The sequence below is a fragment of the Oncorhynchus nerka genome, linkage group LG9b, assembly GCF_034236695.1.
Source record: "Oncorhynchus nerka isolate Pitt River linkage group LG9b, Oner_Uvic_2.0, whole genome shotgun sequence".
Lineage (NCBI taxonomy): Eukaryota > Metazoa > Chordata > Actinopteri > Salmoniformes > Salmonidae > Oncorhynchus > Oncorhynchus nerka.
Genome location: NC_088424.1, coordinates 29525040 through 29543529, shown reverse-complemented (window position 1 = coordinate 29543529; position 18490 = coordinate 29525040). Strand labels below are relative to the sequence as shown.

At 41.6% G+C, this 18490-nt stretch overlaps 3 protein-coding genes across 9 annotated transcripts in view; 1 reads left to right on the top strand and 2 right to left on the bottom strand.

The window, feature by feature from the left end:
* Positions 1 to 554: 554 nt before the first annotated feature.
* Positions 555 to 4508, bottom strand: lg9bh1orf35 (linkage group 9b C1orf35 homolog). The gene is made up of 8 exons (XM_029642925.2): positions 4397 to 4508; positions 3470 to 3623; positions 3339 to 3384; positions 2963 to 3045; positions 2478 to 2550; positions 2187 to 2275; positions 1979 to 2071; positions 555 to 1276 (listed from the first exon to the last, which is right to left on the bottom strand). Exons 1-8 carry the CDS (start codon positions 4491 to 4493, stop codon positions 1027 to 1029), a joined length of 885 nt encoding a protein of 294 aa, XP_029498785.1. The 5' UTR covers positions 4494 to 4508; the 3' UTR covers positions 555 to 1026.
* A 349-nt stretch (positions 4509 to 4857) lies between these two features.
* Positions 4858 to 14299, top strand: guk1a (guanylate kinase 1a). 2 transcript variants are annotated; one of them, XM_029642926.2, is made up of 7 exons: positions 4858 to 5077; positions 10054 to 10167; positions 10268 to 10309; positions 10463 to 10698; positions 10901 to 10985; positions 11085 to 11170; positions 11349 to 14299. In XM_029642926.2, exons 1-7 carry the CDS (start codon positions 4858 to 4860, stop codon positions 11385 to 11387), a joined length of 822 nt encoding a protein of 273 aa, XP_029498786.2. In that variant the 3' UTR covers positions 11388 to 14299. The 2 variants fall into 2 exon arrangements, with proteins under 2 accessions (XP_029498786.2, XP_029498787.1); XM_029642927.2 differs by having other exon boundaries at positions 5050 to 5167.
* The window catches only part of LOC115114564 (obscurin-like), a 105053-nt gene continuing 100672 nt past the window's right edge, over positions 14110 to 18490 (bottom strand). For all 6 annotated transcript variants that reach the window (XM_065013495.1, XM_065013496.1, XM_065013497.1 and 3 more), the window contains one exon: positions 14110 to 18042. In XM_065013495.1, the coding sequence (XP_064869567.1) occupies positions 16896 to 18042 (1147 nt within the window). In that variant the 3' untranslated portion in view covers positions 14110 to 16895. The remainder of the gene's footprint in view (positions 18043 to 18490) is intronic.

Genomic DNA, 18490 nt, shown 5'->3' with positions numbered 1-18490 from the left:
CCTGTGTTACGTTTGGTCTGCGCCAGGGATGGGCGGTGGCAATAATTGGGGAGCAATTTAGGATGTTCTTTCAGGTTGATTAGACTGCTGGTTAATGCAGCCAAGCCTATAAAACATGGCAGAAGTATGGTGGTCGTGGAAGGAGGGGGTAGGAGTCTCGAGTCCCTTACAGTGTAACTTTGTCCATCAGCTTGGTTTGTGTGTGGCAGTCCTAATGGTACTCTGCCATATAAAAGACCACTTTTTCTTCTTTGCACTCTCCTTTGTGAATGTCTTGCTCTTTTTTAGTTCACCATCAGTGCCCCCTTTCAGACTTGATTTAAGGCAAATACAAACACTACACTCCATTATGAGCACTGGAGTGCATTGTATCTTAACCCAGCCAGGGCGGCAGGCATCTGAACCTAGAACAGAAAAGAGTGATGGGGCAAAGGAGTTCTTGCTTGATAGAGGAAAAGGAGCAAAAATGCTGAGTAGTGTGAGGCACAGTGGGATGGAGAGAAGTGAATATTCTCAACTGATGACAAGACTGACAAACAAAAGAGGAGACTCAGTAACATTTAGGTGTTGGCACACATTTAAATACATTTTTTAATGGGCAAGTGTCACACCGGATTTAATGTCTTGGACAGCAATAGTTTGTATTGACTAACTTATTTTCAGCACCAAGAACACATGCATTTAACTTGCTTTTGGTAGTCCCTGATTCAATTGCATGAATAGTGTCCTTCAATTTTGGTAGCTAGACACAGATCATAAAATACATTTGAGCTGTTTCAGAAAAAGAAAATACCAATAGAAACACATTTAACAATTCAACACATATAAAAACTGGTCAGTTCAAATAAGGCCACAAGCCTGCTAGTGGTTTGAGGAGTAGCCTACAGATTGACCTACTGTTCTCAACCACAGCCCTTGAGTCCAATCCAGAAGTACATGAGGACAGTCCATAGACCAGTCAAGCTGCTCTGCTGTGGGCTAGAGCACTCCTCTCCCTCAATGTGCCTGATTGAGGTGGGGGGGGTGTTAATCGTCAGAGTCTGTGTCATGGCGCCGCCTGTAGCTTTGTGTCAGAGCAGCATGGGCTGCCTTGTGGCTGGCACGGGGGACGGGGGACTCCCTGTGGGAGGAGTGTGTGTCATGCCTCTGCTGGCGTCGTTGAGAGGAGAGGGGGTGGCGTTCACCCTTTGGTCCCCCCTTTGAATGGCCGTCATGGGGTCTGGCTCCAGTCTGACTGAGGCATGATGGATTATGATGACGGTGGTCCTTTCTGCGCCTGAGGAGTAAATAAACACACAATTAATGATTGAGACTAATAGGCAGGGGTCAAAGTAAGCTGAGGAAGATACATTAGGAATACACTGAATGTTATGATACAAACCATTGCCTCATCTATAAAAGGATAACTATCTGGGTTCCATAGGAGAATAGTAAATAAGGCCGCCCCCCCAAACAAGATAAGCATGACATGGGCTGGATGATGCATTCACTCAGTTCAAAAATCAACCCTACACCTTATTTTAACTAAGACCATCTCTTCCTGTTGCTAAACATCCCAAGCCTGCTTTTTTTTATTGTATTACCACAGAATACAGCAGCTGGACACATTAACTGACACGTCCCTGTTCTATGTTTCTACCAAGCATACAAAGTCTAATTGTTGACAGAACATTTGCAGGTTGGCAAAAACCCATCTTTTGAGATGGAACCAAAGACCAGCTCTCCACCTCGCCAACGGTGATTTAGCACCCTCTAGTGCTAAAGCAAATAAGCCTCCCAAGACTCCCAATCACGGCCGGATGTGATACAGCCTGGTTTTCCACCGAGATGCAGTGCCTTAGGTCGCTGCGCCACTTGTAACATTATTGGACATTGGTGTTCTGTTTTCTTGTGATTTTATCATTTAAAAAGGGGAAGGCAAAGTGAACATGACATACAAGTGACCTACAGGTGTAAAAGGGAGAAACAACACGCTAACCTTTTGTCATCTTCTGAATCAGAGGAGGAAGAGTCTCTTCTCTGCCTTTTCTTCTTTTTGCGCTTCTTTTCCTTCTTTTTGCTGCTATCGTGTCTATGATGGGAAAGTATAGCAGGCAAGTCTTTTGAGGGGTTTTTTGAGACAGTAATCTGAAGAAATTTACCTCAGATATTTGATTGTCAACACGCTGTGATCAATAACACACTACCTTTGATCCACATCCTGTTTCTCTGTGTTCGCAGATGTTTTTCTGGCAGAGGCTTCCTGGTTTCCAGACTTCCCTTCTGTTTTATGGTGCTGTGAAAACAATGCTCTCCATTATGATCGTAATCATGTAACATGACTATTACAGAATCAATTCCCAAGCGGTATCAATCATGTTTGAAAAATATGTAGCTAACACAAAGGGATTAACACACCTACACCGAGTTGTGTATTATTTTAGATGGCTCACCTTTGCGTGAGGATGTTTTACTCAAGAGAGCATAAACAAACTTACTGTGAAGACTGACAAGCCTATTTTGGCAGCTTCCTTCTCCTGTTGGGAGAACACCATTTTCCGTGACGTTGCACTGGTGACAGAAAACATACTCCTAGTTACTCAACTAGTACACTCCAATCCATAATGTTTCCACTGTTTCTTCCACTTGAATATCAAGGGGATACTCGGTCATGGACTCATATATGCTGCTAAAAAAAAGTCTAAACGAGTGAAGAGCGACCTGAGAGAATGCTTAGAAGACGTGGGGAAAAAAAATCTCACAGTTAAAGAGCATCGGCCAGTAATCAAAAGGTTGCTGGTTCGAATCCCCAAGCAACGCACTTGACCCTAATTGCGCCTATAAGTCGCACTGGATAAGAGGGTCTACTAAATTACGTATATTAAAAAATATATTTTTGGTGAGAAGTCTCCTACAGTATCAACCCAGATTTAAAAACAGAATTTGTGCAACAACCACTTTTGCAAACAGTTCAGTCAGTTACCCGGAGCTTCCAAGGCCAGAAACTCTGTCCACATCTCTGTCCTCAGCTTCCGCATCCTCCCTCCTGCACACATCTGCAAGGTCCTGTTGGACACATTGGAATCGGCATTACAAAAGCAATCCCGTATTCATCCTTAAGATTTATGATAAAATATGACTAGGCTAGTTACGTTAAATCATGGTGACAAATGCAAAAAAAATAAAAAATCTCAATAAATAGATTTAAACTAAACTAAATGTCACCTTCCCTGGTCTAATGCAGTTGTGATACTATCAAATTAAGACATGGTTATAATCCAAAACATACTAGAACTTGTGTAAACAAAAAGCACATAATACAAATGAGTCTCAAACCCTATGAAGGCAAAAAAAAGTACCTCTTTGGTCAGGCCAGATGGTTGTCTCTTTATATTCTTGTGGCCTCTGAAAATAATGAATAAGACATTAGTTTGACATTTTACTCTAATATTTCTGTAAGGTAGTCGTTTCTGTTTGATGTTCCACTTACAGGGCAGCCAGCAGTGCCTCTTGCTCTGCTGCCTTCACAGCAGCAAGCTCCTCTTCTCTTGACATAGGCTTGACACCACCTTTTTTGTCTTTGGTATACCACGTCAGATCTTTGCCTTTCTGCCATCGCCCCACTGGTGCCATAAGAGAGTTCCCTGGGGTTGAAACAATAGCAGGGATATAAATATACTCCAAATGCATGCATGTCCAAATCAGAGACATGGCTTAGGCAATAAAGTTACATAAAGAAGTGATTGCCATAACTATTATTCTACAATCAACGTTGCCGTGTTGAATACACACCCCTCTCCTCCTGGCTGCACAGTGTAAAATCTTTGAGAAATAGTTATCGTTCGTGACCAGTGTATTAATTTGGATAACATCATTTATATAATACAGCAAGCCATGTATATGCGCAGACTAGCATAATTGCATTCCATGACCAGCCGCAGTCGAGTGTGCGTGGCCGCTCTCCTTGGCAGCACAGTCAATTGTTTGCGCCTGGTTCTATCTCAAAATTCACCATTCCAACATAGCTTGCTGGGTTAAAAAAATAAGTATATTCCAGGCAGACAATCTGAGTTGTTGACAAGCAATGCAACATTAATGAGGGACTGACTACACTTCGGAAAAAGGTAAGAACGTGGCACTCGAGAATAAATGAGTACAGGCTAACAACCTATTGCTTTATTGCGGAAACTACCGTTAACTAACTACATTGTCTATTATTATAACTTGCTAAGTAGTTACCTACTGTATCTAGTTTCATCTAGAAAGTAGTTAGCTAGTTACTAACTAGAAACATTTGACCGAATTATTAGTTGGATAGTCGCCCTGCTGTCTATTCGCAAAGAAGCGAAATCGTTATTATTACAGTAGACAAGGGTCATTGGCGACGATGGGTTGATGCCCATTTTTCTCCACTTACCGAGGTAGTTTTCCCTGTGTTTATCGCCTTTCACGTCATCCCAGTTGAATTGGTCTTGCCCCCCCCTTACACCCCCAGATCTTGAAGCACCAAACATTATTTTGGCGTTGAATAAAGACGATGAAAGCTTTGTTTACACGTTAGGCCCTCTCGTTGTCCATCCGGGGAGTTTCCGTCTGGCTTTTCTCTCCCACGTCCGCTTACGACGATATAGTAAGCGATGGTTAGAAGCATGGATAGTAAGCGATGGTTAGAAGCATGGATAGTAACCTTTTCCGTGTTTCGAATAAACTGAGTTAGCTAGCTAAACAAGTGAAAAACCAAGAACGAAAACCACACCGTTGCTGTCTCGCGTGTTTGTGCACCGATCATCTGAACGCAAATAGCTCTTTTTAGCTGGGGGCGATCATTACGCACAGTTCGTAATACTGAATCTGCAACCCCTGTAAAATATATTATTTATGTTTATTGGGCTGGATGTAGATGTTCAAAAGGTCTATGTATCGCGTGCGGAGTTTAAACGCTCACAAAAATACGACAACGTTTCCTTTTTGAATGTACTCTGGTATTTGAACGATGTACTCTCGTTTATTTGGCTCGTGAAGATGACGTCGAAACACCATCTATATAATGGCCTTCACGCGGAATGTAGACAGAAAAGGGAGAAAGACCACCCAATAAGTACGGAAATGACGCATTGGAGTCATTATTGAGATATTGAACCGCAGTCATTGTAGATGTATACAAGGTATTTATCCAGGCTCTTCTCAGGTAGGATGATCATATATTATTTTGACCGCTAGTCTATGAACTATTTCTCAATAGCCTGCTGTTTTTCTTTATCATCACTGAAGCGAGCCAGTCTGTCACACAGGCCAGGCCATACGCATTGGTCAATCCGTGTCAAGGCATTATTCTGTCCCCAGGAAATATCACTTCTTATTTACTGTAACATGTGGATTCCAAAATACTTTAAATATAAGGTCGGGTGTCTTTTACCTCAAAAATATGTCTCTTGAGAGGAAATGTTATGACTTTTGAACACTTTTTCAGTGGATGTAGGCGTTTTTGCCATGTCCCCGGGTGTTATTCATCAACTCCCACGAGAAATATAAACCATCAAATATGAAATATTTTAGTTATTTTATAGTCCTAGTTAAATTGTCTTTCATCAATAACGTTTTTTAATAATTATTGTATTTATGATTTTATTTAAGATTTTCTGATATCACTTTCCACCCTGTTAATTTGTTGTTAATATCCGTTTAAGAAACAAGCCCTTCCTAACATGACACCACATTCAGGAAGTGTCATAATTTATTTGTTGGGAAAACAATGGTGCAAAGCTAAATAAATATAAACAGTTTTATCTGTTTTTAAAATCGTGCTCAAATGTTCATCATTATACTAGCTCAATCTTGCTCACTCACAGAGCTATGGCTAATTTAGGCTCCACATTCCCACCCTGTTAAATTCCACCCATTTAGGATTATGCAGCTAACAGGTTGGAAACAGGTTTTTAAAGTGCCTGAGCTTGACCAACATGTTTTTCTGAAAGTCAAACATGTCCTTTTTTCTGATAGAATACAAAAAAATATATGCTTTTCCCAAAAAAGTATGAGCTCCAATAGGCACCACCTAGTAAGAAAGACCGAGCTGTCTAATTCACTGTCCATTTGTGTTGAAGTTGAAATGTCTTGTTTACATAATCATCATCTATCCTCTCCCACACAGCTAACCTGCTAGATTTAGGCTATAGCAGTAAGTGGTGCCTAAATTAGTTATCAAGTACATTGCTCTATTATGGCCTGATATCTTATCAACTTGGATGTTTCTAGAAAGCTATGAGTTATTATAGGGGACAATATGGGGAGAAAAGGAAAACTGATTGTTAGTACAGATTGGATCTGGTTTGGCAGCTTTTGCCTTCTTACTGTTGAATGGGAAAACAATTTCTGGCCTAATTTGAACGGCATAGAATAGGGATGGAAGACCTTTTTAGGTAAGAACCTTCTCATGCAATATGCTTTAGAACGGGGATAGGCAACTTTGATGGGGTGGCAGCCGCAAAAAATCTGAACTCATCATGGGGGGGGGCGTAGTAGCTTAATTGTCTGCTTACCCACATCCATACCCACACATGCATTCAGAGCATGGTTGCTGATAGGTTCTATAAAGTCGAGCACAAAGCCATGCAATCTCCATAGACAAACATTGGCAGTAGAATGGCCTTACTTAAGAACTCAGTGACTTTCAACGTGGCACTGTCATAGGATGCCACCTTTCCAACAAGTCAGTTTGTCAAACGTATGCCCTGCTAGAGCTGCCCCGGTCAACTGTAAGTTCTGTTATTGTGAAGTGGAAATGTCTAGGAGCAACAATTGCTCAGCTGCGAAGTGATGTGCCACACAAGCTCACAGAACGGGACTGGAGAGTGCTGTGCTTCCAACTTTGGCAATAGTTTGGTGAAGGCCCTTTCCTGTTTCAGCATGACAATACTCCCATGCACAAAGCGAAGTCCATACAGAAATGGTTTGTCAAGATCGGTGCGGAAGAACTTGACTGGCCTGCACAGAGCCCTGATCTCAACCCCATCGAACACTTTTTGGGATGAATTGGAATGCTGACTGCGAGCCAGGCCTAATAGCCCAACGTCAGTGCTCAACCTCACTAATGCTCTTGTGGCTGAAATCCCTGCAGCAATATTCCAACATCTAGTGGAAAGCCTTCCCAGAAGAGCGGAGGCTGTTATAGCAACTCCATATTAATGCCCATGATTTTGGAATGACATGTTCAACAAACAGGTGTCCACATACTTTTGGACATGTAGTGTATCTTACCTGACTGAGCACTTTGTTATCGCAGGCTGCAGCTGATTAGAAAACATACTAATCAGTAACAGCCTAATGAAATTAGGAGCCAACTGAATTCACATGATGAAAGGTTGGTCACTGTCTGGCAAAGATCGATCACATGCTGTGGAAAGCATATATAAGGGTTGACCTAAAGTAAACTGAATGCAACATCTGTAATGGCATGCAGAACAATGTTTCCAGTAACCATTTCAATTAGCCTTATCCTGTGCCTACAGTCGGCTCACATGCACCTCGTTTTCTGTAACACGTGCTTTGTTTACACAGGCAGCCCAATTCTGATATTTTTTTCACTAATTTGTCCTTTCACCTATCAGATCCGAGAAATATCTGATGGGAAAAGATCTGATGTGATTGGGCAAAAGGCCAAGTAATGGAAACAATTTCAGAATTGGGCTACCTGTGTAGATGTAGCCTATAGCCAATTTTTCTGTCACGTTTGAAAAGTGGTGCCTTTAGATGTTAGGCCAAGCCTATAAGATTTCCCTATGTATGGTGTCATTGTAGACCCACTTGTTTTGAATATTTGCTGTACAGGCTAACTTGTCACCTTCTCTTGAATTGTACCATTTCTTGCTGGTAATTCTGACTGTAAGGAAGAGAAAGTTAGATCTGAACCTTGCGAGAAGTGGTTTCTTATTTGACTGGATGTAGCCTAAACCACTCTTATAGTCTGTTTTCTGTCCACATGTTTTTGTGACCACGGTCTGACCCTCTGCATCCCAGCGTCAAACCCATGACTGATTCTGACTTGGAAAGGAGCTGTGAATTTGTTTGTGGTTTAAACATTCAAGAGGCGGCAGAGAATGAATGCTTCTGTCACCTGCAGCTGTCAGGCTACACGCACTGAGGTTTTTCCTATCTTTTTGGCAGGGGGTGAGCTCAGGTCTGATTAGCCTATTACAAGAGAGAATCCATTTTTTAAAATGGAAATGGAGCTTATATGGGATCATAGACTACATGGCTATTATAACAAACTCCTTTTTTTTGCAGACAACTCTAGTTCCTTTAAATGAGCATCTGTAGATCTATGAGGAGGCGGCACCACTTAAGTAAATTATGACACGTCATTCGCATGGATTTTCTTATTTTTGGACATCTAACCAAACCCACTGATACATTACTTTTAGTAGCCTAAAACAGTGTAGGCTAGCAATATATAAATGACATGGTCGTTTAAGGTGCAATGCTATTTTGTGGATTGAAGAGACATTTGTCATTTATGAGATATGCATTTTAGGTCTAGTTATGTTTGCAGTGTTTAATAGTAATGCAGTAGACTGTTGTATGATCATTTCTCACCTGAGTTTATTTTGTGTTTTGCATGATTCGTTTATCATTTCCGTAGACAACTGAAAGAAGCTGTCAATATCTAGGCTATGTCACGAGCTGCTGGGCAGGGTTTAGGCTACTGTGTAACTTACTGAGCGGTGATTGGAGGGAGCAGCGATTTACTTTCCTATGTTTGTACAGTGCTGTGTCTGCGCCCACACAGACACCACATAGACTGACACACCCAGCTCCGGTATATAATAGTGCTGCTCATTCACTTGCCAATCCAGTCCTCCCACATCCTGCTGCTCTCCCTCACTTGTACGTCTACTGAAAGTGACTGAAGGTAAGGAGGAAGAGGGACTTTAGCCTAATAATATGATCTAGCCTATATGGCTAACAACTAAAGATCATTCTGGAATAGGATAGGTCAGAAAAAAAATTGATTGTAAAGCTGATTTGTTTGACTAATTCCAAAATAGTGTGTCATTGCTATTATCACTGTCATTATCTCTGTAGTTGACCCGGCTGTGTTGACTCGGCTGATGGTTTTTAGTACACAAGCTAAATTGAAAATCAAATAACTCCACGGTATGTGGCTGTTCCTCTTTCAGATTGTACTAGTCTCAGTTTAGGCCTAGACGTATTAGTGGAATATTTGCTGGGTATGTCTAAATTGGACAACACAAAAATAGCCTAGGCTACATCATATGAAACAAGTAAACATTTAGCCTAGGATCATACTGATTTTAGTCTTTTTAAATGTATTTTATGGTAAAAAAAAAAAGAGAAGTAATTGCAGGCAGTGTACTGAAAGCACTTATGCCTTGCAATCAGAAGCAGCAGGGTAATTTTAGGCACTCCAATTAGTAGATGGTGCCGTGGTAACGGCCTAATGGGACTTAATAACTGCTCTAGCTGTGTTGGTCCTGCTAGTCTTGTTGGAACCTGTTCTGATTGCTTAGGATGTTTACTACATAATCTCCTTCTGAAATGTTTTTTTTTTTCAAACGGCAATTAATCTGTTTGTTCCATGTTTTATGGGATGCTTGGTTCATTAGATCCATTTCATATTCATCCCTATAGTGTATTCTTTAGACCCGGCCTCATATTACACCCGGCCTCATATTACACCCGGCCTCATATTACACCCGGCCTCATATTACACATATTACACCCAGCCTCATATTACACCCGGCCTCATATTACACCTAGCCTTGTACTACAGGTAAACCATTTATGTAAGCTCATGAGATCAGTGTGGTAGTACCAGCCTATACTACACCACCTGTCTGCTCTTTTTCAATATAGGCTACTTGAGATTGTACCAGTTTCATGTGAGTAAAGGATAGGCCTAGGTATGTTTTTAATCTGTCTGTTTCTCCTCATGACACCAGTTCCAACCATTTGTGTAAATTGATCTTTCCGTTTGGTTAACCACCACACCCTGTGGTGTGTGTGTGTGTGTGTTTTCATCTCCTCTAACCCTCGGTCTCTTTCTCTCTCCCCCAGCTATGGCAGGACCCAGGCCAGTGGTGCTGAGTGGCCCGTCGGGGGCTGGGAAGAGCACGCTGCTCAAGAAGCTGCTCAAGGAGTACGAGGGCATCTTTGGCTTCAGCGTCTCACGTAAGTGTGCTCTGCTCCAGTCCCATGTTAACTTTGTATAATGTCAGCGAGGTGTCAGTTACAGAAATAAGATATCCGATTGTGTGCTCTCATCCGTCAGACACAACAAGGAGCCCTCGTCCTGGTGAAGAGAATGGTAAAGGTAGGTAGCGTTTATAAACTCCCAGGATGGATGATCTTGCTCCAATTCCTCCCGCTGCATCTCTTTAATTCGCTTCAACCACCTATGCTGTCCGCTGTGTCCTATTGGTTTCAACAACCAACCTTTTAACATGCAACTGTTGTCGTGTTACAGATTACCATTATGTTACAAGGGAGTATATGCAGGCCAGCATCGACAAAGGGGAGTTCATTGAGAGCGCAGTGTTTTCCGGGAACATGTACGGGACGAGCAGGGCCTCCGTGCAGGACGTCAAGGACAAGAACCTGATCTGCGTCCTGGACATCGACATGCAGGGCGTTAGGGCGGTCAAGACGACAGACCTCAACCCCATCTACATCTTCATCCAACCCCCGTCCATGAGCATCCTGGTGAGAGACGGGCAGCATTATAAAACTCTTTACCAGGGCCATTTTTGTCTCGTTTTACTTTGAGAGACTTGATATATCATATTGATTGTTGTTTATAAACGTGTAATGTGGTTATAAACCTATCATAACTCAGTCTGGGATTGTGATCCGAAGATAAACCCCCATGACTTAATTAATCTTCTTCTGTCACTTGTAATTGTAGGAGAAACGTTTAAGAGACCGAGAGACAGAGTCAGAGGAGAGCCTCCAGAAACGTTTGCAAGCTGCCCAGGTGGACATGGTGATAAGTGAGTCTGATTCTGGAGAGACTTTGGGCTAAAACAGAGTTGTATGTTTATAAATGAAATGTTTAAAAATGGTCTAAAACTGTTTCCCCTATCTTTCAGGCAAAGATCCTGGCATATTTGACGTTGTCATTGTCAATGACAGTCTTGACGATGCCTATGGGAAGTTGAAAGACACTCTTATTGAGGTCAGTTGGTATCGACATGACATAGCTGGGTATGATGGACTGGACCATACGCACCATTTAACTTGTTGAAAACCAATTAGTCACATAATGTGTATTGCTAAATCCTTAATAGATCTTTGTCAGTGTTGATTTTCACCATCTCCAAAATGTCATCCTCAAATCTACTTTCTTTCTTAAGGAAATCAAAAAAGTCCAGAAAACCAACTTGTCCTCTTAAGCGACGAGAAGCATGACATCCATCCCAGCCATCCTGGCCACTCCTTACAAAATGTCAGCCCCTCTATTCCAATCCTGAACTTTCTGTCAGATACTGGTGTGGGAAGGAACTCCAGACAACATCCCTTGCACCTAGACTTTTGAGTGTGCACTAAGATCTAGCCTATGTTTTTACATATTGGGAGGATATAGGTAGGTATTAAGATGATAAAAACTGTAAGTAGAAGTGGACTATTTAGCTTTATTTACTCATTTGGCACAGTTTTATATAAAAACACTCCATTAATGGTTAACCTGTGACTGAGATGGTCCCTAATATGTTTTTCTTCTATGTTTACTGCATACAGGAGTTTCTGCCATTTTTTTTCTTCTCTTCTGCCCATTTAGTAGTATTATACCCCCAAAGCATTAACTATGTTCTCTCTGCTCTTCAATAACAGAAGGCCATAATAACAAGACTCATTCCCACTAATGGCAGTGTTGTAGTACTCGAGACCACATTGAGTGTCTCGGTCTTGTCTCAGTGTTGGATACATTTGTACTCAGTCTTAACTCAGTCTGGGACCAGCCGAGATCAGCAGAGTAAAAAAAATCCTAATTACCAGCTTCCATTCAGTCAGAGCATAAAACTGCTTCTCCAGGCCAAATATATAGAGTCCTTTCTTGAAACATAAATACCTTAACAGCTTTTATATCTAGTATAGACATGTTTTCTCAGTGGTGAACCTATAGGCCTTCAGTGTGTGACAGGTTAGTACAGTGGTGAACCTATAGGCCTTCAGTGTGTGACAGGTTAGTACAGTGGTGAACCTATAGGCCTTCAGTGTGTGACAGGTTAGTACAGTGGTGAACCTATAGGCCTTCAGTGTGTGACAGGTTAGTACAGTGGTGAACCTATAGGCCTTCAGTGTGTGACAGGTTAGTACAGTGGTGAACCTATAGGCCTTCAGTGTGTGACAGGTTAGTACAGTGGTGAACCTATAGGCCTTCAGTGTGTGACAGGTTAGTACAGTGGTGAACCTATAGGTCTTCAGTATGTAACAGGTTAGTACAGTGGTGAACCTATAGGCCTTCAGTGTGTGACAGGTTAGTACAGTGGTGAACCTATAGGCCTTCAGTGTGTGACAGGTTAGTACAGTGGTGAACCTATAGGCCTTCAGTGTGTGACAGGTTAGTACAGTGGGGAACCTATAGGCTTTCGGTGTGTGACATGTTTGTGATTCTGAAAGGACAGCAACCATAATACCAGCACACTCATGTATGAGAGTGCACTTTTTGTAAAACACAATATGTAGCAAGCTAAAAAACCTGAGCCTAACGTTAGCTAGATAGCTACACTAACTAGCTGTTGACTGACTGACTTTTCCCCCTCATCGTTTTTCGGTGGCTATACACAGCTAGAGATGCAGGTATCATTTGGTTAGCTAGCAAGAACTTGAACAACCGTGTTTGAAAATTCATTCTGGCAAATGGCTTGTTTGTTTAAAGGCCTACTGTGGCTCTGATTGGCTATAGCGCACCGGTCTGTGTAGACTCCGATCCTGGACAGATGTTTTTATTCTGTTTAATTTATGGTTTTATTTACTGCAGTGTCTTAATTGTCTAAACACACGGCTGCTTTCCCACTCTATATTGCTATGGAATTTTCACAAATGCCTTAGTATATGTAATTCCCAAACATTCTAAGAATTTATGAAAAAGTGAAAATGACCATATAGTGGTTGCTTGTCAGATTTTTTTGGGGGGGTGTATATGAACACATTTTTAATAAGATTTCATGTTCCTAAAATGCTATCAGTTCCACACTCGCATTTTTCTGGTCTTGACTCTGTCTCAGACCCCTTGTCCCCCTCCCGGTCTTGACTCAGTCCTCAACATAGGGCAGCTAACAAACAATCACAAGGTCAGGTGCTTGGGCACTAGCTAAGCACAGGCTAACTCTGGCTCTAAGATAGTCACACGGAAGCACCATACGTATTACAGCTGATCTCAGGAACTTACTGTAGCCTAGCTGCTGTTTGCTAATGATCCTAGTCATCTTGTGTGTGAAAAGATATGTTTGAAGTTTCCCTGTTTTACCATACTGATACAATTATGATAAAGTACAATATTCATTCACTCATAAAACAAAGGATTGTCATTTAGGATTTACAATCATGATGTTAACCTCTATAACAAAGTTACACTTCTGGAGCCCACAACTCACGGTGATGTAGTCTAACCCCTAATACATGTTTTTGTTGTTTTGAAAGTTGTATTGTAATGGTGTAAAACTTTTGTATTGTATGTTTGTAAAATAATAATCTCACCTATATTATAATGATATTTAGTTGGCCTTTTTTTGGAAAGGAAATGTTTGAGTGAGAATTAAAGAGAATGAATATGAAATAAATGGAGCAAATATTGGCTCTGTCCTCAGGAGAATATAGAAAAGCTTAGAACCAAGCACACAGAGCATTTGCTTTACTTGAAACTGGTTACATTGAATTCCACAAAACCTCTTTGTTCAAGGCAGCCTTCTAAAAAGGCTGCACTTATTTATTTTAAGTTTGTCGTTTAACATGTTTTCCATTCAGAACCCAAATTCAGTTCATTGGTAACTAATATGACATACTCTGGCCCATGACTCTTAAACTCCATAGCTTCTTGTCCTCTGTATTTGATCTCCCTTTGAACAAAACATTCCTTCCTTTGCACAAATTACTTAAATAAATATATTTCAATAACTTTTTCACTCTGAACAGCTTTTTAATGGTGCAAATGTTATACCACTGCTTTGAATGTGTCATCTTTGGCCAAATATTGACAATTTACCCAGCCTTCAACGAGTCCTTATTTAATATGTATTTCTAGTAACATTTGATGTATTTTACAAGTGTAGTCAAGTAAATTAATAAAAATGTTTTGCCTGGATATCTTTTTATTTTTTTAAGCATAGTGATCCTGTTAACTTGACTGAAAACGGCCAGTGATTTGCTGACCAGTATGGTTGAAGTCCAAGCACCTTACCTGAAATATATAAATGGTTAGAGCTACCATTGTTGACTCCCAATTCTGACTAGTATTTCTTAGGCCTAGACTTTTATATGTGAAAGATTCAATGTAATTGAAGAGGATAGACGAGAGGAAGACAAAGCACAAGCATTTACATTCGGTGATTGCATTACCAACCAACCCACACATTCACCAAGAGTGAATAAAACAACAGGCTGATCAGTTCATCAGTTGCAATTTAATTGTTTTGGTGTATTAAACACTTGGGAGTACCCTCCCAAAAATCCATTAACTATTCATTCTCTTAACTAAACATGTGCAGGCAGTCAAAACCTATGTGATTTATGTTGAATTTCTTACAAAGGTAAACATTCAATGCTTTTACAAGACGTTTAAAATAACATAAAAACAAAACATCACTCTTAGTTTGGAAAGTGGTAATTAACTTTTTAAAACAATATATTGCAACAAAGTGAATAAATCCAGTGTACAATGGCTCACTACTAACTATGTAACTCCCACCTGAACTGAATGTGACAAGATTCATATTAACCCTATCAGTCCCGCGACCCCAGCAAAAATCATCTTTTAATGTATCTGACTTTAATTTATTATAAGGGCATGTCCAGCCCTGATATTTAGCCTCAAGGGAGTGTTCTTTTCAGGACAACCAGGGCTACAAGTAGAACAAAACTATTTGACATAAAACAGTTGCATTCATGAGTTTTATTGACAAATGTCAATAAAAAAAAAATGTAATCTGCCAAAGCAAAATCCTGATCAAATGAATTGATATGAATGCTGTAAGTACAGAAATTGTATGCTCACTGGGAAATGACAACTGTTTAGATTTTGTGAGAGCCACTATGTGAGCTTATTATAGACACTATGTCCTGGGATTTCCTATGATCTTCTATGTAGAACAACCCCTTACCTTCTAATGACTCTTGTGTAGGTGTTGAGCGTCATAGTTCCATGCATGTGTTCGTGAGAGTCTCACCTTTTCATAAATATCTTTGAATAGTTTGTAGCTCAAATCATTCAGACTACATAGGTTTTTGTAAAAAGACCCAGCCCAGGGCCCCATTGGGATCCGCCCTTGTCTCACAAACACAGCTCTAGCTCAGCCCCCGTTAATTACACAGACTAATGGTTGGTATCTACGGATGCAGAAGAAAGACAAATCCAATGGTTCTACCCAGAAGTCCAAAACGCGCCGGCGTTACAGTGGGACTCATTGTGTTAATTAAATTATGTCAATCAGATAAACACGCAAATCAGCTTTCAAAAAGCTAATACATAACATGCTGCCACTTTTCTAAATATAATTAATTACATTTGACCTTAAAGTAATCACAAATACTTAATTATCTGAGGTCAATCTACTCTTTAATGCTCTCAATAAACTGATAATGAAGTGCCTTTCTATAAAACAAATGACCCAGTTCAAAATGAAATATCCTATATAGGTCTATGTTTTGGATGTATATGACCTAAAGTAAACAGAGACCCTTTATACGAGACCTGTATAACACAATCATAGACCTACATCATTCCACAGTCCACACCACAAGTGAGTGATATACAGTTAATGTAAAAGCATCAGCACTGCACAACATGTAACTGCCCATCTAGAAACGCTTAGAAAATTCTAGACTTCTCCATGGGACAGGACAGCCCAATCTGAAGTACAACTCAATGATCCATGTATCAGTCTTTAATCTGGTATTCTCAATCAGACTGTGGCTGCATTTGAAAGAACATCGTCAATGTTTCACACAATCCAGCAACGTCTGTAATCAATGCTCTTTTAGACTTCTTTTGTACTTCTAGCAATTTCGTTGCTGAAATCATTGGTTTGGTAAGTTACTGTCGAGACACATTTTTTTCCTTTCACAGGAGATAGTTAGCCTATTTACAAACTGATATGCTACAAGTCAATGTGGATATTCGTTGTTCATTAAACTTCAGAGACAACACACAGAGAGAAATATAGTACTGTACTGATGTTCTCCTACAGAACAGAAGTTTAACATCAAGATGTTGACATTCAAAACAGCTGTCACCTGAGGGTAAAGCAGATGGATTTTTAAAACTTTCAAATGGTGTCAGTCCATGTTGCAAGACTTGCAATTATTCTATATTTCTCTGTACATCAAATAATCAAATATGTGGCAAGCAAGGCAACAATAAATTGAAGCCTGGATAGTTTACAATGGCGTTCGGAAATCATTTAGCCTAAACAACATATCCAACCCCCTTTTGATGTTTTGTCCTTTAAAAACGACTTTGTCTGACCAAAACAACTGACTTCCTGTGTCTGCATTTGACTTTCAGATGGGTTGCTTCAAAATGGAATGATCCTCCCATTTGCAAGAAAATGCAAGGTTAGAATATGCTTTTTAACACTTAAGTAGTAATGTTCCCATTTAAGACTAAAACGGCTATTGTACGTATCACCAATTAACAAAAATCAGCTTGGTTCTGATCAAGCAACTGATTTTCACACACTAGGTTATTGGTTTTGATATGGGTTCTGGCTAATCTGAAGAGTGACTGGCTTGCCCACTGACGTGTAGACTTTGGTTTTGTATCTCTGCTGCCCTCCCTCCACTCTCTGCACCTCAGAGCAGTATGCAGGCTTGACCTCTTGCTTGGCGTGGCTGACCTGGATGGGAATCACTCTCTCCCTTCTAGACTGGTCTCCGCTGGGGTGGTGGTGGTGGTGGGGGGCAGCCAGGGAGAACATGCTGCCTGAGAGGTACTCTCTAAATCGGCTGAAGAAGCCAGGGCTGCGCCTCCCCCTGGGCACCACCACAGGCCTCCCCACATTGAGCAGCACTGGCTGGCCCACGACAGAGCCCCCAATCTCCCTCTGAAGCACAGAGACCTCACAGGGTCTCTCGGCAGGGGAGGGCCTGGTGTTGGAGGAGCTGTAGGTCTCCCCCTCCCTGGGAACATAGTCCTCCAAGTCCTCCAGGGTGAGAACGCGACCGGCCTGGGTCAGGGTCTTAGGCTCCAGCTTCCTGGGAGGTTCCATGTTATCATCATCATCATCATCCGGTTCTGTGACAAAGGCCTCTTTCTGCTCCTCTAGCCAGGCCTCATCATGTTCATGGTCGTTAGGGATTAGAACAGCGGAGACCTCGCAGGCCTCTCCACTGAGTCCAGGGGCAACCTCGGACCCAGCCATGTTCTCATCCTCCTCATCATCATCATCCCAGGCTATAGGATGAGCCCCCTCCAGCTCGGAGCAGTTCTGCAGCTCTACCAGCTTGTTGTTGGAATTGTTGGTGTTGGGGTTCGGGGACCTCCGTGGCCGGGTGAAGGAGGGGGTGTTCGCTCGCTCCGATCCAGCTGGGGAGACCCCTCTTCTCCTGGATAGCCTGGGCGACTTGTTCACCTTGTACTCAATGATTTCCTCTACCTCCACCCACCTGTTCTCTGCGGCCCGGGCCCCAGCACCCCCCTCGGGCTCCGTGACGTACAGGGTGGGGATGGTGGTCTTCCTGCTGGCAGAAACCTGCCTTCTCTGCCTGGCCGTGCCGGTGGGGGTGGTGGGGAGATCTGGGGTGTTGGTTTCGGAGAGGTTGAACCCAGATGGAGACATGCCACGACGCTTCATTCGGGTGTTCTTCACCACCGTAGTTATGGTCTCCTCTCTGTAAGGGGACACAGCACAGAGGGTGTGAAAGAGGGACAGACCAGAAGGAACACTTAAAAAAAGGTTAAATCTAGAACCTAAAAGGATTCTTTGGCTGTCCCCATAGGAGAACCCAAATGAGGATAATTTTTGGTTCCAGTTAGAACCATTTTTTCTAAGAGTGTATTGTATGCCAGGAACAGAACAGAAGGTATGAGAGAGACAGCAGAGAGATAGAACAACTTGCTGGCATGCTGTTTTCACAATAAGACTACATACAAAAGGTGTTAATTAGCGTGTACACGCACACGCACACGCACACGGACACACAAAGTGGAGTCCTGTCTACTCATACAAACATGTCATGCAATGGTACATGAGTTAAGGAAAATTTGCAGACAAAAAAATATTAACAACCATTCCCTTATGGAACCATTCCAAATGCCGGCTCCTTGGATGTTATATTT